The sequence below is a fragment of the Armigeres subalbatus genome, chromosome 1 (assembly GCF_024139115.2).
Source record: "Armigeres subalbatus isolate Guangzhou_Male chromosome 1, GZ_Asu_2, whole genome shotgun sequence".
Taxonomy (NCBI): domain Eukaryota; kingdom Metazoa; phylum Arthropoda; class Insecta; order Diptera; family Culicidae; genus Armigeres; species Armigeres subalbatus.
The window spans coordinates 212,408,059-212,430,969 of record NC_085139.1 but is presented as its reverse complement, the minus strand read 5'-3'; the positions used below and the strand labels follow the sequence as shown (position 1 = coordinate 212,430,969).

Below are 22,911 nucleotides of genomic sequence, written 5' to 3'. Positions count from 1 at the left end.
GAGATATTGTACACAAAAGGCAAAATGAGGTTAAATGGATGCCATGTGGATCCATTGCAAACGATTTTATTCGAGGTAGAGGTCGTAAAATGATATGACAGTGATAATGCCTAATGAGGATCGTTTATTATGCGGAATCATAAAACGAGGCGGAAAATGACGCGTGAGCTCTAAGTCAAGGAATATCCGATCCCAATCATAATTAATTTACGTTCGCTACTCCCTTTTGAAAACATTGCTTGCGTGCAGAAATTTGTTTACATTTTCCGCCAATCGAACCACAATCAATCATCCGTTCAGCTGGGGTTCATTTACCCATTTACCCAGATATAGCGAACGATTCCGCCACTGATGGCGAGGATAGTGAATTTTCCTTGACTTTGGCCAAGGCCGTCGCCTAGGAGCGCAAAAACGGCGTGACTCCCAATCCGGAAAACATATATTTAACTCTTTGCCCGGTTCCGACAACTACCCTGCCGTTCAATGGAGTTCAGTGTCGCTAACAACAACGACGTCCTTAAACATATTGTGCCACAATGCCAAGCAACATTACCGGCAATTAGATATGCAATCTGGTTTGCTTCCTGCCCTCTGGAGGATCTGTTACGAGCTGAGTTGCCAAACGTTTTATTCATAAACTGTAGAATGGTGTTCCTAAGCCAAGTAAAAAAAGGTACATATTCCTTTCCCTTCTTGACAGAGAATATTGCTTGTAATAAGACGAGTTTGTTTGTAGTTTTTTTGACCTCAACAGTAAGGTGTAAGGTCGTCTTAAGTGTCTCGTACTTGACTCGACTTGTCAAGGTACAATCAAGTGGTGGAATTGATTGGGAAGGTACAAACTCGTCTTATGACAAGTGAAGACATTCCACTAAAAGGTTCAACATATTTTTCTTAAGAGAATATTGAAAAAGTGTTCAAATAGAAGGTTTTTGATGTATATACTTTTATTATAACTAAGTTAATCAATTCAATATCTGTGGTAACGGATGGAAGTGGCTTTTACGACCTACGAATTTGTGCGAATTGCTCAATGCTAATGCTAACATGAATAGGACACCCCGCAAGGATGAGGCAAATATGCGATCAGTTTAATCCACTGGAAGTTTAGCAATGGTTTTATATTTTATGGCAAGATTCTACAGTGTTTCCCGAATAGAAAATACAATAGAATTACATTAAAATATCATAAAATTACAATACATTTTATTTATGAACATTCAATTCTATTGTTCTTTTATTGTACCAATTAATTTTCCTTATTGTTGTTCCAATAAACGTACAATAAATTCTATTGACAGAAAAATGTTGACAATAGAATTACTATAAATTCTATTGTAATTGCAAAAATTTGTTCGAGAAATAAACGATTTTTTTATTGTTACGGTAACTAACAACCCCTATTTTCTATTGTAAAACTTCCATTTACAATAGGATTTATGGTGGAAAACAATATTCTTAATTGTTATTCTATTGTGAGTAACAATAGAGTTTATTGTAATTACAATTAAATTTGTCGTATTGTTACAATAATTTCTATTGAAATTCTATTGGACTTTTTATTCAGGTTATTAGCTTTTCCAATATTACTCTGGATTACTTTTTCTGTTGATATGTTTGTTATTGGCCAAAGACGGTCTGGTAACGTAGAAATTTGATTTTATCGATATAAGGAGAGTGAATCTTGAAAAAAAAAACTTGATTAGAATCGAGAATCGAGATTAAAAGATATCCAGATAGGGAGGTTAACGAGAAATAGAAAGCATAAATGTTCGTGGATTGAAGGGACCGAGAAAGCTATCGACATATAGGAAGAGATATCGAGATATGGAACATCGAGATGTAGAGAGTCGACTGTATGATATTTTAATGGCTAATGCAATTGGTAGAGTTTTAAAAATCTTTAAGCTATTTCACTGAAGAATTTTAATTACAAAGTATTAAAACTTTTGCAAACAATACCCAAATGTGAGTCCTTACATGATTGAAAAGATATCAATCATTTGGAAATACTGTCTTGTCTTGCATCTCGGGCAACTCTGGCATCTCTGTTTCCAGTTTGCCAACGGTTGAGCTTGTAATGCGCGGAACGGATGGCGCGAGACTTGGCAGGAATTCGGCCAGACATACCCACACTGCGCCGGGATACGCGTGTTTTTTTTTTTCGCACGCCATATGCCACCACTATGACGCGATTTTTGTTTACAAACGCCAAACAGATTACCCACCCATCGTAGCACACAGCTGCTTCAATTACAATTAGGCCAAAGCTATCCGCCGAACATCAGCTGATTCCGGTATCCCGGGATCTGCCGCTTGGAGGAACAGCAGCACCTTGTTTATTGTTTGTAAATATTTGCAGTGGCTTCCTATTTAAAATAATCATTCGCGTCGAGGGCGACGGATGGTGGCGGTTGGAGTTTGTTGATTGGCCTTTTGGCGTTGTTGTGATGATGAGAAGTGCTTTTTATTCTACACGTTGGATGTATAGGATAACGGATAACACCTGAACCGTGTAAACAAATAGCAACATGTGCCTCTTGAAACAAGCGAGTCTCAATGTCAAAAGCCTTTGACCGGAAAAACGAAACCCGGAAGGTCACGTGGTTAAACAATTTTGAAGAAAGGTCTACTTACGAGATCCATTGGTAGATGCCGGAAACAGTGAGTTCGCCCTTGTCCTCCAACGCGTATTCGATGAGTTCGGTGTACGTGAATGGTGGTTTCTTGGTCCTGTTGGGATAGACATAGCAAAGCATATCCAAATTACAATTCCAATATGCAGCGTCATATGCATTTAAAAGTACTAAAACAACGCTACTCACACTTTGGTGGTGGTAGCTGATGCTGCGGCAGCGCTGTTCTCGATGGTTACATTCTCTGCCACATTCATGTCGTCTTCCTCAATGGCCGCGGCTTGATCCAGTGCTGAATCGGATTCCAGATGGCTGCTAAGCGGTCCAGTTATCGTGGAGGTCGCTGATGTGGAAGTGGCCGACGGGCCACCGGATGTCGGTCCAGTGCCATTTTTCGGTGCCTGTTTGCGTTTGGCCTCCGGTGACAGATGTGGCAAATCTTCCAGCTTGAAGTTGAACAACCAGGAGAGGTTCTTGTCTTCGATGTCTTCTGGGATTTCAGGTGTTATAGCTGTAGAAAGTAATAAAATAATGATTATAACTTATTGAAAACCAGTTTAGTTGTTGGGGGACTATTTCATATCCGAGGAGAGGCCGCGTTGGATTCATTATCTTCTGGCATACCAGTTAGTTTAAGTGTGTACTGTACAATAAATGTTGCATGGGTCACATGATTTTCCAGATTTATGTTTTATGCTTTAGTCCGCACCTAACCAGGATCGTAGTGAAATTTATGAAAGTTCTGATTAATTACGAAGTAGCAACTATCCTCAATTTCAATGCTTTGGTTTGCAGCGTTTGGTGGTACAATGAGAGCAAGTCAATCCGATGCCCATAAATAGTAAGGGCAATGAGAGAAAATTCCTTACGGATCACTGAAAAGTGGAGCGCTACAGAGTAGGATTTGGATGAGTTGGAATGGGTTCAGATTTTGAATCGACTCGGTATTAAGACGAAACATTAATTTAAAAAAAATCTTATTTTCAAATAACCGTTCAAAATGCAAAATGGGGCCCTCCTTAGCCGTGCGGTAAGATGCGCGGCTACAAAGCAAGACCATGCTGAGGGTGGCTGGGTTCGATTCCCGGTTTCGGTCTAGGCAATTTTCGGATTGGAAATTGTCTGGACTTCCCTGGGCATAAAAGTATCATCGTGCTAGCCTCATGATATACGAATGCAAAAATGGTAACCTGGCTTAGAAACCTCGCAGTTAATAACTGTGGAAGTGCTTAGTGAACACTAAGCTGCGAGGCGGCTCTGTCCCAGTGTGGGGATGTAATGCCAATAAGAAGAAGAAGAAGAAAAAGTTCAAAATGCAATACACCCGATTCTTTTTTACCCGGGGGTTACGTTCCGTGTTAAAATGGTTTCCAGTTCATTATTCGGCCGTGTAAAACACATCCGTGTAAAAACAGACTCCTGCGTAGACTGTTGACTCGGAAGAACCTTCTTTTGAAGCTCAGAGTTTACACAATGGTCATCGTATGTCGATTTAATGTGTGATTGTTACAGCATAGTTGAGTCTTTCAACGAAAAAACCAAAATTGAGGGGTCAAACGCAAAGGGGTGTGATTGACAAAAGCTTTAGTTTTGAGAAAAATTTATGCAAAGTTTATATCGTTTTCATTTATATTTTCATGAGAAAAATGGGTGCAAAGTTTATCAAAATTTTTTCGCTTCATACAAATTGTATGAAAGTTCAAACAATTTATAATTTTCTATGAATTTTCACATTTTTTACATACATCGTACATACTGTATCAACATATTGCCGGAAAGCACGAATCAAAGCGTGTTTGGCTGTAGTCAACTCAATTTTGACCAAAATGCTACTTACACACCTCTACTTCTAACCCCTTCAATTTTAAATATTTTATCCTCAATGTGGTCCTAGATGTTCTGTAACTGATCTAGCGGACTACAAATTAAGCTCTCCAGATAATAACTTACATTCAAGATAAATCTTGTCTACAATACAGTTATGAAGATACTTTGTTGAGGATATTGTTAGGGACTTTGGGACAGTTCGTCGAATGACATTTGTTCGAATGACATTTAGTCGAAAGGACATTTGGTCGAATGGAAATTTAGTAGAATGGGCATTTAGTAAAAATGAACATTGAGTCGAATTTAGTCGAATAAACATTTGGTCAAATGGACATTTAGTCGAAAGAACATTTAGTCGAATGGAAATTTAATGGAATGTTGAAGGTTAATTTTAGTGGGTTATAGTTGATTAAGTAAAATGGATAATTAGTCAATAGATTTTTTGATAAATTTGGTTAATTATTTCACAAGATACATGGAAAAACTGATTAAAGGAATTCAGTGGACGTGAGGAAGTTCAATAAGCAGTAGAAGAAATGAATGCGAATGCAAATGAAGATTTTTAACCTAAGCAAAAGGAAATTCTGGAGACCCTGACCAGAAACAACAAAACATTATAGGTACTGATGGTAAAATACGCTCTCAAAAAGCATGGCACAAGCTTAACAACTAATGTTTTTTGGATACTCAGCTTGAGCTATTTTTTTACATTACCCAATGAAAGTTTTTTTTTTAAAGAATCGTAGTAGTCATCGCGACCATCAGACGTGTTTTCATGACGCCCGATTTTTTCGCATTCCAAAAATAATTTAAATCCGCCAAATTTTTATTTTTTTTTCATTTTACGCTGAAACAAAATGAGCGAATAAACTGAAAATCAAGCAAAATCTCCAAATTTCAGCGACTTTCAAAAGTTAGATCAAGTTCTGAGAGCAAATATCAAACCTTATCATATTGGAAAACTGGCCAAAGCTTCGCAATGCTATGTTTCGTCTAAGAAACGCTTCAACAATGAACCAATAGTTAATCCTCATGGAACCTTGGAAGAAGATCACGACAAATAAGTGTGAAGAATCTAATTTATTATTTTATCAAAATTCAAATGAAAAAAGCTTCAATAAAATATGAATCGTTGGCTACAAGTCTGCCGATACGTGGATCAAGCAAGAGATCAAGTACTCAAGCTCAAAACGAACGACATATACTTTCGGTCGGCCTCTTTTGTACCACTCCTAAATATAACCCTGGGAAACGATGCTGAAAAGTGTATCCGGAAATTACCTCAAAAAACCCTCAAGAAGTACCTGGATAGTGGCGATAGTGAACAGGATACTGAACATAGAAAATAGGGATGTTGTTTGATAAGTTTCAGGAGTCTATATCGGCCTGGTAGTCTATTTATTGACTATATGTCATTGGAGGTTCACGAAGGCACGCATGCAGAAATAGTGAGGTGAGTTTGAACTGGTAGAACGATAGTAGTTCAGGAAGTTCTGGAAATACAGGTGACTACCCGTATTATCCTCTCATCACAGTCTACGGTCCGATTGGCACGTACACGTTTTTAAGATTATGAGATTCAAACACACAGAATCCTAAAATACTATTTTATTGAACCCATGCACAATACACAGTTACAATACTATTTTGTTGTTTTGTTGATCTGCAAATTTTTGTAGTTGAAATAAACCAAGTTGCGCTTCACAGCAAGTTGTTGGTGCACAATCTTAGCAATTTTGTTTGGCTGAGTCAGCTTAAGCTGTGCATATACTTTTATTCTTATTTAAGAAGGTATTGGTGGTGATTTATTACCCACAAAGGTTAAGGGTGGGGGGAAGATAATGAGATTTTACCTAATCATCAAGCTCCTTTTTGTGATATTCATATTATTATTGTCAAAAATTATCATCCTGGTCCGCAGAACAAAACAAAACATCTCCGAATTGACGATGCTAAGCCTTTTCTTGCAAGAATTTTGGGGAGTCTATGTTAATCTTTTTTGTATTTATCATATTCCTTCCAGTCTTGAATAATAACCCATCTAAATTTTAAATTCAGTAGGACTGTTCGCCTAATTATATAGATTGTGTCGGTATTTACAATGACCATACAATTTTCTCTCTCTACAATTCTATTTCAGAATTTATGCTATTTGTTAAGTATTGTATTTATTTCCGAAAATTGTCGAATAATGTTTCTATCCTCCAATTTTTTTGTGAAAAATCGGTAGTGAATGAAACTTTTGGGTTTTTATTTGAGATTCTCCAAAAGTAAAAATCTGGCTCCAGAGAAAAAGCCAATTATTGTTTCTAATGGGAATTATTGTTTGATTTCTACAAACTGAATCATTACACAATGTTCGGTTGTTTATGATGTACCTGCATTTGAATAGTGCGAACTAACGTTACGTCTCAAAATTTATTGATTTGTATATATTTTAAAATCACTGTTAAGCTTGAATTTTCATTTACTTATAGAGAACGTTATTTCGTATAGTGGAATGTCACCAAAGAGTAAATCAAAAATGCTAGAATCAAGATGAAGATGAACGCACTGGATTTTTTGCTAGGATGGATCAAACATAACTGCGGCAACGATAGCGACAGCCTCAAAATTAACAGCTACCGGTACTTACTCAACTACGAACACCACGAGAATCTCCAAATCAGCAAAGTTGGGAATTGCGGCCAGACTGGATCTATTTTGATAGTGGATAAACTCAACTGGTGAGCACGTTCCAATTCTTTCCTTTCTTTTTTGAATTGCTTTATAAATTTAAAAAAAAAACTTGAAAATGGAACACTAAATATGTACAGGGCATCGTCCCAGGTATTCGGCCAACGCTTTAGTTAGCAACGGTGGCTCTTCTCGACCTTTTATTCCCTGAGTAGTTAAGTGCGAATAAGGGCGTCCTTGTGAAGTTTTGCTGTACCTGTTATGAACAACTAGTACATCCCGTACCCTATACACTTCCTGAAGAAACCTTTTTTGCTTCAGGAGTGAATCCTTTTTTTAGTACTAGTCTTCGTAACAATAAGGGCACCATCACGGAGCATGAGATATGATCAAATTATTCGTAGTACTACTTGACCAACACCCCCAGCTGGGTGAGGGGTAGAGGATGACACACACACACATTACCCAATGAAAGTTTTTTTTAAAGTTGAAGTATGTTCATCACTAAAAGCTAGCTGGACCTAACTGGTAGCTTGAATTATCAAGGCTGGGCCCGAACAGAAGTTTGGCTTCCACTAGGATCAATACTTAGAAGAACTAGTCTATGTTGACCACTTGAGCACTATTATTTTTAGTATTGTGATGGCTGGCAGAGTCTCAAAATTCTTTTTTGTATAAATTTCCCTTTCTTAATTCGCATGGTCATTTTCCTTCAGGGTGTCTGCACAGAAAAAAAAAATCCGTTGTGAAAACAACTATTTTGTAGACTTTTTTAAAACTGCCATGCAATTTCAGTAATTTTTACCATGGTTTCACCACTATTTCAGTTCATGTGACAACATTCCGCATGGGCCACAGTTGATTTTTACTGTGCGCATGGTAAAATCAAACGGGATTGTTATCTGCTGAAAATCGTCGTTGCATATTCTTAAAATAACCCCCGGAATGGTAGTTTCGACTGCAAATTTTTTTGCGTGTGCAAATTATCCGTACACAGAAAAAGATTCAATGGTAACAATTACTATTTTGAAGACAATGCCATGTTTTGAAAACAACCACAAATTTTCAGTTAAATTAACCATGCATTCGGACGAATTCACCACTTATACAGTTCGTGTAACAACATTCCACCAGGATCACAGTTGATTTTTATGGTAAAATCAAACGGGTTTGTTGTCTGCTGAAAATCGTCGGTGCGTATTCTTAAACTAACCCTCGGAATGGTAGTTTTGACAGCAACATTTTTTTGCGTGCACAGATGTCTTACACAGTTGGCAAAAATTCTGCTCTTTTATTTTTCACAATTTTTAACAATCAAATAAAATTCATTCAATGAGTGCAACTAATAGATAGATATTTGAGTTTTCGAAATGTCATATCAGTCTATCAAAATGGTGCACGTCAAATACACGCGGGCGCATGCACAGCAAATACACCGGGGTGTATTACACGCCGGTGTATTTACTGTGCGCGCCCCGCATGACTCCGGCGTGTATTATTTTGACAGATCAAAGTGACATTTCGAAAACTCAAATATCCATCTATTAGTTGCACTCACTGCATGAATTTTATTTGATTGTTAAAAATTGTGAAAAATAAAAGAGCAGTTTTTTTGCCAACTGTGTAGGACATCTCTGAAGTTAGGTTTATAATTATTTCTTGAAACAAATTGGAAGAACCCCTGATTGATCCACCTAGCGGTGTTTGTGCCTTTCTCGTACAATAGATACACTATAAAAAATTGAGTGAGAATTTCTTAGTGTTTTTTAGATTTTTTTTTTGTATATAAATCGTATTTTGGCAATAACTTTTGATCCCGTAGTACGATCTGGCCAATTTTCAATAGGAAACAATGGGACAGGATTCCCCGTCGAAAGCAAATTATTTCATTTTCATTTTCATTTTGCAGCGTTTGGCAGGGCAATGATAGCGCAAGTCAATCCAAGGCCGATAATAGAGAGGGTAATGGCAGAAGATGGGGTGGGGTGGGGTGAAGCGAGGTTTGGATTTGGAATCGACTCAACACTAATGCAAAATGTAATTGAAGCAAACTAGTCAATGATCAAAGGCTAAAATGATAATTTCAAAAATTCTAGTTCAACGATTTACTAGTTTTTAAAAGCAATGATTAAAATGCAATGTCTTCTTCTTTTGCCTTGGAAGCAGCTGATATGGTTTGAAAGGTCACTTAGTCATATAGTCCAATTATAAGTTATTTAATTTTTTAGCTTTATGTGACCACATTGGAAATATTTAAAAAAACCCTGTTTAATCCACCTAGGTGATGGTGCCTTTCCCGTCCATTATAAAAATAGTATTTTGGCCATTACTCTTGAGCCCATAGTCCGATCTGGCCAATTTTCAATAGGAAACAATGGGAGAGTATTCTGCGTCGAATGCAGTAAATGTGTTGCGAGTAAATTGGTTAAGGATAAGTGCCTGAAAAATGAGTGACATTTTTTACCCAATTTTTCTATAAAAATGTGGTGTTTTGGCCATAACTTCCGAGCCCATACTCCGATCTGACCAATTGTCAATAGGAAACAATGGCAGAGTATCCTGCGTCGAATGCAACTTGTTGCGAGTAAATCGGTTAAGGATAAGTACCTGAAAAATGAGTGACATTTTTTTCTGTAAAAAAATGGTATTTTGGCCATAACTTCCGAGCCCATAGTCCGATCTGACCAATTTTCAATAGGAAACAATGGCAGAATGTCCTGCGTCGAATGCAACTTGTTGCGAGTAAATCGGTTAAGGATAAGTACCTGAAAAATGAGTGACATTTTTTTGGGTGGGTGCGCACAGACGCACACACACACACACACACACACACACACACACACACACACACACACACACACACACACACACACACACACACACACACACACACACACACACATACACACAGACATCACCTCAATTCGTCGAGCTGAGTCGATCGGTATATAACACTATGGGTCTCCGGGCCTTCTATAAAAAGTTTGTTTTTGGAGCGATCATATAGCCTTTACGTATACTTAGTATACGAGAAAGGCAAAAATGTTGCGTATTATCTACAATTTCTGAAATAAAAATTATTGTCAAAATGTAAAATATTGTTAATTTTTTTCCTTAGGCGCCGGGATTCCACGCTACGGCTCTGGGTATACAGGTGAACATAATCCGGATATCTTGAGAGTTTTTTTTTCGTTAAATGGAAGAACTCTGACCATATGATCAATGAATTGTTGAAAAGTTTGAGAAAGTTTTCTGTTCAGTTCGAAAAGCATTAACTCTTTCTGCAGAACGTTCACCATGTCATGAACAGCAGTTGGCAAAAATTTGGAATTTGCTCTCGTTTAAGAGTAAAACCTATTTTGCCCATAGGAGCTCCGCTATATACACTCAGTTTTTAATTCTGCAGCTCAGCAGAAATACGCACAGTCGGGTGCTCAGCAAAATAAAAACTGATATTCCGGCAAAAATGACGGCTAATTTTCGGCAAATTATTCGCTGATTTTCAGTAACTTTGACAGACATCTCGGCAAAAAACATGCTTGCTGGGGCTCGACTGTGCGATCCCGGTAAAAAAGTGTTTGCTACATTTCCATAATGTTCGCATTCATCCTTGATATGAAGGAAAATAGGATTTTGAAAGAATTTGATCTATTATTGCCAGAGAGTTTCTAGCATCAATTATTCAGGCTTTGCAGAAATCGCTCTCAATAGATAACGAACAACGATTAAAGAGAGGCAAAAACTGTTCCGAATCATAACAAACCATGATAACAAATTTATCAAACTTGTACACAAGTGCGAAAAAACATAATCGGATAGGACGTCCCCACAGAAAAATGGTGATTCACGCTTTGTTTTCGCTCATTTCGTGTTGGGTACTGCACAGCTGTGTAGAACAAGTTGAAATGCATCATCAGAGCTAGTGCTTCCCACATTTGGAGTTTTGTATAAGAAATTTGTCATGGGGTATAGCCTCCCGAATCAGTTTTCTATCATGACAGCTTGCGGAAAAGTCTCTCGCGACATGCTACATATCGTATATGTATACAGAGATGATAAGTGAAAGACTTGTTTATTCTCTTTAAAATTCAATCCCTGGATTCTGAAACTCAACCATATATATATTTTAATACAAACAATCTTCTGGTCAAGTTTCACTGGAACACCGTTTTGATGAATCTTACAAACACTTGAGCCCATTGCATCTTTAAATTTAAGGTATTTAAAGTAATATTTCAATCTAAAAAATTTAGATAAATTATCACAAAATCGTTGGACCCGTTCGCAGAAGTAGAATTCCGACAAGCGGCGGTTATCCTATTCTGGAAAAAAACCTCTTAGAAAATCACGTCTCTATGCTCAGCAATGAACATTAATAAAAACAAGAGAAAGGGGGAGTCTCTAAGGTTATTCCTTCTAACTCTAACATTGGAAATAATTCTGAGCAATCAGTTCGATTTGATTCATAGCGAAATTGAGCAAATCGAATCTACTTCTAGCCCAGGTCATTCGATCCATGCGAAAAAGCAAATGATTCCGTCAATTGTGGTATCTGTTACCGAGTTTTCTGGCTTTAGGAATAAGATTTTGAGTAACCTTCAGGGGATCAAGGTTTCATTTCAGATTGCCAGGAAGGGTGACTGCCGCGTTTTGCCGGGATCCTTTGACGATCGCAAACGTCTTCTTCAGTATTTAACTGAGAAGCGGCATAAATTCTTCACATACGACGACAAAACTGAGCGATTGTGCAAAGTCCGTCTTGAAAGGTCTCCCCAGTGATGATAAATCACTGGATGAGTTCATTCCAAGTAGTTAAGATGAAAAAGAAATCTCGCTCTGGTACTTCCTAGAGAGGTACTTCTCAAGAATTTTATTTACTTCACTTTAGCAAAAGTGAACTTAATAATATTAAAAGTTTGGAAAAGGCCTGACTTATGTCCCATGTCCAAAACCCCACTCAGTGCCGTAAGTGCCAAAAGTGGAGTCACCGAACTAAACATTGCCACATGGATGCTAAATGCATGATTTGTGATGGAACCTCTCACGCCAAGGACGCCTGTCTTGTGAGAGAAGATTCCGTTAAATTTAAATGTGCCAATTGTGGGGGCAATAATAAATCCAATTTCTGAAAATGCACTTCACGCAAAAGTTTCGAATTCCCTGTAAAATTGATGACGGGAAATTCCAAAAGGATCCCAGCCGGATAAACTTATTTCAAACTCTCAAAATTGAGCAGTTGAGTTGAGCAGTCCAGTTGAGCAATTTATACCCACCACAATCAACGAACAAATTTTGCTCCTACCTCTCACCGGGTAGCGAACAGTTCGATGAATCCAAATGTTCAAACATGCCTACCTATGCAAGCATCGCTGCAGGCAGGCAAAATTTCATTACTGAAAAATTATCGACGATGAATAATTTTCATACCCATTCTTCAACCGAAAATAACGTTCATTCCGACGACTCTGAAGCTGTTCAGGTTGGTATCAAATTTACTCAAAACATTGTTATTGGACTTTGTTTTAATGAATCCAAATAATTCTTTGAACATTTCAAATTAGGGGCAGCAGGGACTATGTCCAAGGGCTTGACGATCCTCCCCAGGCCATCTGCGAGTTGTGGGGCTTGCCTAGGATGTGGTGGGGTTTGACAGTGGGCCCTGTTAAACCTCTATAAAAGCTGCATGTATCCGCAAGTAGGCCCCACCAAAGCGACCGTGTGCCGCTCAAAGCGCACAAGCCCAAGTCCTGGTGTTAGGTGGGACGCTGAACAGCCCTCCGACGAGCAAGGAGGTTTGCGCTGGCCAAATAAGCCGCATAGAAAAACAATCATCACGAACCATATAAGAGATAATGCGACTCGATATAATCGGCAAAGACCTGGGCGACGAATACAGGATCACGATTGGAAGCTTGGAACATGGAATTGCAAGTCGCTAGGTTTCGCAGGTTGCGACAGGATGATCTACGATGAATTACTTCCCGCAACTTCGACGACGTGGCGCTGCAGCAGATTTTCTGGACAGGACAGAAAGTGTGGAAAAGCGGGCATCGGGCGGTTACCTTCTACCAAAGCTGTGGCACCACCAACGAGCTGGGAACCGGCTCCATAGTGCTGGGAAAGATGCGCCAACGCGTGATTGGGTGGCAGCCAATCAACGCAAGGATGTGCAAGCTGAGGATAAAAGGCCGTTTCTTCAACTATAGCATCATCAAAGTGCACTGCCAACACGAAGGGAGACCCGACGACGAGAAAGAAGCGTTCTACGCACAGCTGGAGCAGACATACGATGGATGCCCACTGCGGGACGTCAAAATAGTCATCGGTAAAATGAATGCACAGGTAGGAAGGGAGAAAATTTATAGACTGGTCATCGAACCGGATAGTCTGCACACCGTATCGAATGACAACGGCCTCCCGTGGAATGGTAGTCCGAAGCACATTCTTTCCCCGCAAAAATACCCACAAGGCCACATGGAGATCACCTAACCAAGAAACGGAAAACCAAATCGACCACGTTCTAATCGACGGTAAATTCTTCTCCGACATCACGAACGTCCGCACTTACCGCAGTGCGAATATTGAATCCGACCACTACCTCGTTGCAGTATGCCTGCGCTCAAAACTCTCGACGGTGTACAACACGCGTCGAAGTCGGACGCCGCGGCTTAACATTGGGCGGCTACAAGATGGTAGACTAGCCCAAGAATACGCGCAGCAGCTGGAAGTGGCACTTCCAACGGAAGAGCAGCTAGGCGCAGCGTCTCTTGAAGATGGCTGGAGAGATATTCGATCCACCATTGGTAGCACCGCAACCACTGCACTTAGCGACGGCGAATGTGAGCAGTTAGTGGAAGAGAAGAATGCAGCATGGGCGAGATTGCTGCAACATCGCACGAGGGCGAACGAGGCACGATATAAACAGGCGCGGAACAGACAAAACTCGATTTTCCGGAGGAAAAAGCGCCAGCAGGAAGATCGAGACCGTGAAGAAACGGAGCAACTGTACCGCGCTAATAACACACGAAAGTTCTATGAGAAGTTAAACCGTTCACGTAAGGGCCACGTGCCACAGCCTGATATGTGTAAGGACATAAACGGGAACCTTCTTACGAACGAGCGTGAGGTGATCCAAAGGTGGCGGCAGCACTACGAAGAGCACCTGAATGGCGATGTGGCAGACGAAGATGGCGGTATGGTGATGGACCTGGGAGAACGCGCGCAGGACATAATTCTACCGGCTCCGGATCTCCAGGAAATCCAGGAGGAGATTGGCCGGCTGAAGAACAACAAAGCCCCTGGGGTTGACCAACTACCAGGAGAGCTATTTAAACACGGTGGTGAGGCACTGGCTAGAGCGCTGCACTGGGTCATTACCAAGATTTGGGAGGAGGAAGTTTTGCCGCAGGAGTGGATGGAAGGTGTCGTGTGTCCCATCTACAAAAAGGGCGATAAGCTGGATTGTAGTAACTACCGCGCAATCACATTGCTGAACGCCGCCTACAAGGTACTCTCCCAAATTTTATGCCGTCGACTAGCACCAACTGCAAGGGAGTTCGTGGGGCAGTACCAGGCGGGTTTTATGGGCGAACGCTCCACCACGGACCAGGTGTTCGCCATTCGCCAAGTACTGCAGAAATGCCGCGAATACAACGTGCCCGCACATCATCTATTCATCGACTTCAAAGCCGCATATGATACAATCGATCGGGACCAGCTATGGCAGCTAATGCACGAACACGGTTTTCCGGATAAACTGACACGGTTGATCAAAGCGACGATGGATCGGGTGATGTGCGTAGTTCGAGTTTCAGGGTCATTCTCGAGTCCCTTCGAAACCCGCAGAGGGTTACGGCAAGGTGATGGTCTTTCGTGTTTGCTATTCGACATCGCTTTGGAAGGGGTTATACGAAGAGCAGGGATTAACACGAGTGGTACAATTTTCAATAAGTCCGTCCAGCTATTTAGCTTCGCCGACGACATAGATATTATGGCACGTCATTTTGAGAAGATGGAGGAAGCCTACATTAGACTGAAGAGGGAAGCTAAGCGGATTGGACTAGTCATCAGCACGTCGAAGACGAAGTACACGATAGGAAGAGGTTCAAGAAAAGACAATGTGATGAGTCAGCCACCGCGAGTTTGCATCGGTGGTGACGAAATCGAGGTGGTAGAAGAATTAGTGTACTTGGGCTCACTGGTGGCTGCCGAAAATGATACCAGCAGAGAAATTCGGAGACGCATAGTGGCTGGAAATCGTACGTACTTTGGACTCCGCAAAACGCTCCGATCGAATAGAGTTCGCCGCTGTACCAAACTGATTAGCTACAAAACGCTTATTAGGCCGGTAATTCTCTACGGACACGAGACCTGGACGATGCTCGTGGAGGACCAACGCGCACTGGTTTTCGAAAGGAAAGTGCTGCATACCATCTATGGTGGGGTGCATACGGCGGACGGTACGTGGAGGAGGCGAATGAACCACGAATTGCATCAGCTGATGGGAGAACCATCCATCGTTCACACCGCGAAAATCGGACGACTGCGATGGGCCGGGCACGTAGCCAGAATGTCGGACAGTAACCCGGTGAAAATGGTTCTCGACAACGATCCGACGGGCACAAGAAGGCGAGGTGCGCAGCGGGCAAGGTGGATCGATCAGGTGGAAGATGACTTGCGGACCCTCCGTAGACTGCGTGGTTGGCGACGTGTAGCCATGGACCGAGCCGAATGGAGAAGACTCTTATATACCGCACAGGCCATTTCGGCCTTAGTCTGTTTAAATAATAATAACATTTCAAATTAGAATGCCCGCTCATTAAAGGGTAAGGAAGATAAATTATTCAACTTCCTATCAGTTCATAATGTGCACATTGCCAATAGGCCGATACAAATATTTAAAAACTATTTTGTCTCCCCCCTTCGGATTTTTTGCCAAAAAATAATATTTTGAGGGGGCAACAAAATAAAATTCGGATAATTTTGAGGATTTTCTAAACATTCTTTAACAGGAGTTTTCGATTTTTTTATATTTTTTTATTATCCCACCCTTGACCTTTCTGAGATCAGTAGGACAAAATATTAATTAAATATTTGTAACGGCCTTATAACTAAAACGGTCTCAGGCCATTAGGTCGAAGGCCATTTGGCCGAAGGTCATTAGGCCGAATGGCCATTAAGCCAAATTAGCAAAAAGAAGCAAAAAGTGAAAAATTAGAAGTTTTTTCTTCGCCCCTTCTTCCTTCTTCTTTCTTTTTTCTTCTTCCTTCTTCATTCTTTCTTCTTCCTTCTTCTCCTTCCTTCTTCTTTCTTCCTTCTTCCTAATTCCTTCTTCCTTCATTCTTCCATATTCCATATTTTCTTCTAGCTTCTCCCTTTTGCTTCTTCCTTATTCCATATTTTCTTCTACCTTCTTCTTTTTCCTTCTTCCTTCTTCCTTTTTTCTTTTACAGGGTGTTCAATAAGTTCGAATACAAATGTTTGATCATTGTGTTTGTAAGCCCAATGTACATATTCTGTATTAGTATTGGTGTCAGTGTTAGCGGTATTTATACGCTATAGGATGTGTGTGGTGTTGACATTCTGTCACTTGTTGTTTGTTTATTACGTGCGTTGAAAATGGATTGGGCATCATAAATAGCCATTTTTGAATTTCAAAATCATTGCGGCGTACTACAAAACTGAGGTTTTGGGGACGATTGATGCCCCCTGTGGCCCGGTGCTTAGACGGAGATGAGCCCTACGTGTTCCAATAGGACGATAACCCTTTATACACGGAAATTGATATTTTAGCCTAATATGGGGACAATTTAATCGACTTTTTGTACAAAACTTTGCGACCTCACAGTTTCCTGGATTTGAACCCTCTTAACTTTTTTGTGTGGTCCTTTATTATGTTAAAGCTGTACGAATACAAGGTCAGTAACTTAGACCAGTTCAAGACGTAATTCTCAAAATCCGAAACGAAATGCCCATGCAGACCGTGCGTGCCGCTTGCAATGGGATTTCGAAACGTTTGAAGCCCGTGAAGAAGTACAAAATAGAGGTCATTCCAAAAGAAATGTTACAAACGTTCCTTATACACAATACTTTCAGTGAAATGCAACCGGGAAAAGAAATAATTTAATTTCAATTTTTAAACATTTTTTGAAAGTGTATTCGAACTTATTGAACACCCTGTACCTTCTTCCTTTCTCCTTCTTTCTTCTTCCTTTTTCCTTCTTCATTCTTCTTTCTTCCTTCATCCATCTTTTCTTCTTCCTTTCTCCTTCTTCCTTCTTCCTTTTTCCATTTTTCTTCTTCCCTGTTCCTTTTAACTTCTTTTTTCTTCTTCTTCATTATTCCTTCTTCCTTGTTCTATCTTTTCTTCTTCCTTCTTCATTTTTTTCTTTTTCTTTCTTCCTTCTTCCTTCTTTTCTTCTTCCTTCTTCCTTTTTTTCTTTTCCTTCTTCCTTTCTCCTTCCTCCTTTCTCCTTCTTCCTTCTTGCTTCTTCCTTCTTTCTTCTTCCTTCTTTCTTCTTCCTTTTTCCTTCTTCCTTCTTTCTTTTTCCTTCATCTTTCTTCCTTCTTCCATCTTTTCTTCTTCCTTTCTCCCTATTCCTTCTTTCTTCTTCCTTCTTTCTTTTTCATTCTTCTTTCTTCTTTCCTGTTCCTTTTAACTTCTTCTTTCCTCCTTCTTTCTTCTTCTTTCTTCCTTCTTCCTTCTTCATTATTCCTTCTTCCATATTTTCTTCTACAATTGATTTAGTTTTAACGGATTCGAGTCAGCTGTATGGTCAATTGGTAACTCATGCTGACTTTGATTCTGATCACCTTCCTGTGACGTTTGAAATCTCACAAGAAGCCATTAATAATCCAATCAGCTCTACTTTTAATTATCATAGAGCTGATTGGGATTTACATAAAACGTATATCGATAGAAATTTTGATGTTAATATTCCTCTCGATACCAAAAGTGATATTTATAATGCTCTCGTATCTTTGACAAATTTAATTGTGAAAGCCAGAGGCATTGCAATTCCTAAATGTGAAATTGAATTCAACTCCATTATTTTTGACGACGATCTTCAACTATTGATCCGTCTTTAAAATGTGAGGCGCAGGCAATACCAAAGAACTCGCGATCCCGCGTTGAAAGTTATTTGGCGAAATTTGCAAAATGAAATTAACCCTTTTGTTACCGACAGGGTACCCGGGTACCTTTTTCGTTTTCAAGTAAAATTTCTTTGGGGTTCTAAACATCGCAGGAAATTGAAACTCCGTGCCATCTTCAAACTCGGCAAAATTAAGGTTTGGGTGGTACCAGGGCCGGATTTATGGGGGGCCGGGGGGGCCGTGGCCCCGGGCCCCCACAAATCTTATGTACCAAAACCAACCTTTTTTGTACATTTTGGGGCCTCCACATACCGTCGGCCCCGGGGCCCCCTTCCGGCTAAATCCGCTCCTGGGTGGTACGAACATGAAAATCCAGTAAGGGGGGGCTTGGGGAGCGGCTTCCGAATTTTTTTACCCCGTAACGTACCCGGGTACCCTACGTTTTGGTACGACCATAACTTCGTCAGTTTTCAACCGATTTGGACGATTCCGTTTGCTATGGATTAAGAAATTCATCCTCTATCCGTTCCATGTCACATAGGACCAATCCGGATTACCTGGTTACCGGAGTTCCGGATTTGCTAGACCATGTCTCAAAAGTGGAGAAGTTGATCTTATAGAATCCAAATGATGATTTCTTGTATCCTGAGTTACCAGTTCGCAGAAAATTCGAGGATTATGATTTCCCAAAGTATTAGGACCACGTGATCATATGGACTCGGAACGGACATCCCGGAATAGGTTCCCGTGTGCCCTATAGTGGCCCAATTCATTCCTGGCAATATGCGTATCAACATTCTTGGGATTGTTCCGGAAACATGTTTTCCATGTAGTTGAGACCATAGGATGGATATAAACCGGAATGGTCATTCTGGAACAGCTTCCCGGAGGGCCTAAAGTGACCATAAATTCATTTGGGAGAATCCCTGGCAATATGGGTATCAAAATTCTTGGAATTGGAAATATGTTTTTCATGTAGTTGAGGCCATAGAATGGATATCAACCGGAACGGTCATTCTAGGACAACTTCTCGGAAGACCAGTAGTGGCAAAAACTAATTTAGAATAAACCCTGGCAATATTAGTATCAAAATTCTTGGAATTGGAAATATGTTTTTCATGTAGTTGAGGCCATAGAATGGATATCAACCGGAACGGTCATTCTGGAACAAGTTCCCGGAAGGCCAGTAGGGGCCAAAAACTCATTTAGAATAAACCCTGGCAGTATGGGTATCAAAATTCTTGGAATTGCTCCGGAAACATGTTATTCATGTAGTTGAGACCATAGGATGAATATCAACCGGAATGGTCATTCTGGAACAGTTTCTCGGAGGCCTAAAGTGACCATAAATTCATTCAGAATAAACCCTGGCCCCTGGCAATATAATAACGTGACAAAAGCGGGACGTGATAAAATCGGGTCGAAAATGTGATAAAGTCGGAGGTAGATAAAATCGGGGAGTGACAAAATCGGGTCAACACTGTGTAACTTTTCACTTCTCTCTTCTCTCTTCTCATTTCTCTCATTTCACTTTTCACTTTTTACTTTCCACTTCTCACTGCTCACTTCTCACTATTCACTCCTCACTTCTAATTCGACCCAAGAACCATTCGGCCTAACAGCCATTCAGCCTGATGACCCAAGATCGGTCCCATCTTCTTGGAAAAACATGTTTCCGAAAATATTCCAAGAATTTTGATGCCAGGGTGTCTTCTAAATGAGTTTGTGGCCACTTTAGGCCCCACGGGAACCTGTTCCAGGATGACCGGTCCGTTGTCAAACCTTCCAATGGTCCAATTACTTATCAGATCATGCTTCCGAAACAATTTAATGAATTTTGATACCCATATTGCCAGGGTTTCTTCAGAATGAGTTTGTGGCCACTTTAGGCCCCTCGGGAATCTGTTCCAGGATGACCGGTCCATTGTCAAACCATCCAATGGTCCATTTACTTATCAGATCATGCTTCCGAAACAATTTCATGAATTTTGATACCCATATTGCCAGGGTTTCTTCAGAATAAGTTTGTGGTCACTTTAGGCCCGACGGGAACCTGTTTCCGGAATAACCGTTCCGGGATTAATTCATACGATGGTCCTGTAACGTAGTTAATTTATATTCTTTAAATTTCCAACGAAGTTTATTAGTCATAACACAAGAAATCTTCATTTGGTTGAATATATATCTTCAATTTACACATATTTTGGGACTTGGCCCACTTAATCCGGAATTCCGGTTAACAGGTAATCCGAATCGGTTCTCTTCCTGCATCCGTAGCAATCAAAATCGTCAAAATCGGTGAAAAACTGACAATGTTATGATCATTTTAATTCCGTGGGTACCCGGGTACCCTGTCGGTAACGTAAGGGTGTTTTTTTTGTCGGTAAGAAAAGGGTTAAAGGAAAAAGTTTCGCTATTCTGAGAAATTCCAATTCCAGCGCCTAAAGAGGGAAATAAAATTTCATTAAAAATGGCGAAAAGGCTCAAAACTTGCTCAGCAGTTCGAGAGTGCCCATAATTTTCCCACATAAGCCGAGATCTTCTTATTTGAAACCTTCTAGCAGACATGTTATCACTATGAACGGGGCCCAATTAATTGGTCTATCGAAGCAAAATGTTTAAGACTTCTGTTAGATCAAAAATTAACTTTTAAAAATCACATTGAAGGCATTCAAGCCAAATATAACAAATAACACAAATTTTGTAACGCTGTTCGAGCGGATCAGGTCAAGAGGTTGGTTTGTTAATGACGGGAAATATTAATGGATTAATAGTGGAGCTGTCGATCAAATTCTGTCAATAAAATATTATCGGAAATACGTACACTCATATACATGTATATACAATCATCGTACTAATGTCTATTTCACGCTTCGATGATTTAATTATTGTCTCTGTTTTGATCCTCACGTCCACCGTCCACCGTTTATTGCCCCATAATTTTCACCCGTAACGATAAATTTCACTGATCATGTCAACACACGTGTCCAGTCGGCGTCGCGTGAAACCATATCCACCCAATATGCAGCAACAAAACGTCGGGCGCGCACATGGGAGACAGGAAATTACGATTTAAATACCGGTTAAAAACTTACCTCGCCGAATGTTCCCTGCTGCAATGCCGGTGCCGATGGGACCTGACAAAACGGCAGTCGTCGGTGTCCTGCCGCCGCCGCCGCCACCTCCGCCACAGCTGGACGTAACGATCGTCAGCTCTTGCGTTTTCGTGTGATTGTTGCCGTACTGAGAAGAGGGGTGTAGCGATTGATGAGCGTGGAATTCACTCTGCTGCTGCTGATGATGATGGTGTTGGTGATGTTGGTGATTATGGTGATTGAGATGATCCTGATGGATCTGCTGCGGCTGTTGGTGGTGATGCTGATGGTGTTCTGAGCTCACTATTGGAAATGCATTGTGACTATCGGTTTGTATGGTGAGGGTTGGCTTCCGGTCAAGATCCAGCAGTTCTTGAGTACTAGTCCAGGTAGACGAGCTGATATCAGTTAGAACGATGCCATTACTAGAGGCAGGAATATCTTGAGCAATCATTTGTGCCTCGGGAACCGGAATGACTGGTACACCACTACCTCCCCCGGCAACTTCGTAAATATAACCCATTTGCTGTTGCTCTTGGTGGATATGGTTTTGATTATTGTTGCCATCGCTAGCGGCGATGACCTGAAATTCGGTTGTCGGACCATGGAATGCCTGTCCAAACCCGTGGAAATGATCCACGTCTTGCAACTGTAGATGATTATCCTTGCGAACTTTGTGAATCGAATGGCCCTGCTCTTGATAGTGGTACGGCAGAAATCGTTCCTCACTGTGTTTCCGTTTGAGCTGTCGCATTGCGGAGATCTGGTCAGTTTGTTCCGCTCCGTACTGTTCAATGGGAACCACTACCGAAGAACCACTTACACTGGCACTTGCCACCATTGCAAAAGGTGGCGAAGAACGACGCATTTTGACTCCTAATACAATTGCACTGTTATTCACTATTTAGAACTTTGACATCTCAAACAAATTGGTCCTCACAGCCTTCTTGGATATTGTGGAACAACCTTCAAACTATCATCCCACCGCTCTCTTCGATTGCACAATAAAACACATTTCCAAATCCATCCTCCATGTTTGATTTCCCTTTCTACGCCTTGCAAACCAGGCTAGATGCAGAGCGATAAGAAATTTTCCACCGTCTTGGCCCAAATTCAAAATGGCCGACGAAGTTATTCGAGGGCACAAGAAAAAAACTACTGAAGACGAACTACTTATCGATTTCAGTTAACTACTTAAAATATATCTACCGCGGTTTTTCTCTATGGCACTTATCTTAGTCTTATTCTTTCCACTAGATTTCACCTCGATTCACTAAAAAAAGTTTGACATATTCTTCATTGAGGACCTAACCCAAGGACCTCAAGATTTCCAGTCACTCTGAACCGCAACTGGCAAGTGTCCGTACGAGACTGAATTGGCTCTCGCTGCCAGTCGGCGTGGTGTCCTGAATCCGCGAGCGCGAACCGAACCTCTGTACCTATGTAAATATGTATCCTTTTTTTTCGGGGGGATTCTTGATGCTTATTTGTGTTGGGTGTATGGGCATAAAACTACCACGACCGACCGAACGGTGAGAACTAGTGAGGTGGAAAAACTATAACCGTTTCCGGTTGAGTGAGCT

At 40.7% G+C, this 22,911-nt stretch overlaps 1 protein-coding gene across 2 annotated transcripts in view; it reads right to left on the bottom strand.

Moving 5' to 3' along the window:
* The window catches only part of LOC134210645 (uncharacterized), a 64,173-nt gene extending 41,631 nt beyond the window's left edge, over positions 1 to 22,542 (bottom strand). For both annotated transcript variants that reach the window (XM_062686807.1, XM_062686817.1), the window contains exons 1-3: positions 21,329 to 22,542; positions 2,826 to 3,147; positions 2,638 to 2,733 (exon numbers count right to left, since the gene is read on the bottom strand). In XM_062686807.1, the coding sequence (XP_062542791.1) occupies positions 2,638 to 2,733; positions 2,826 to 3,147; positions 21,329 to 22,196 (1,286 nt within the window). In that variant the 5' untranslated portion in view covers positions 22,197 to 22,542. The remainder of the gene's footprint in view (positions 1 to 2,637; positions 2,734 to 2,825; positions 3,148 to 21,328) is intronic.
* Positions 22,543 to 22,911: the final 369 nt, after the last annotated feature.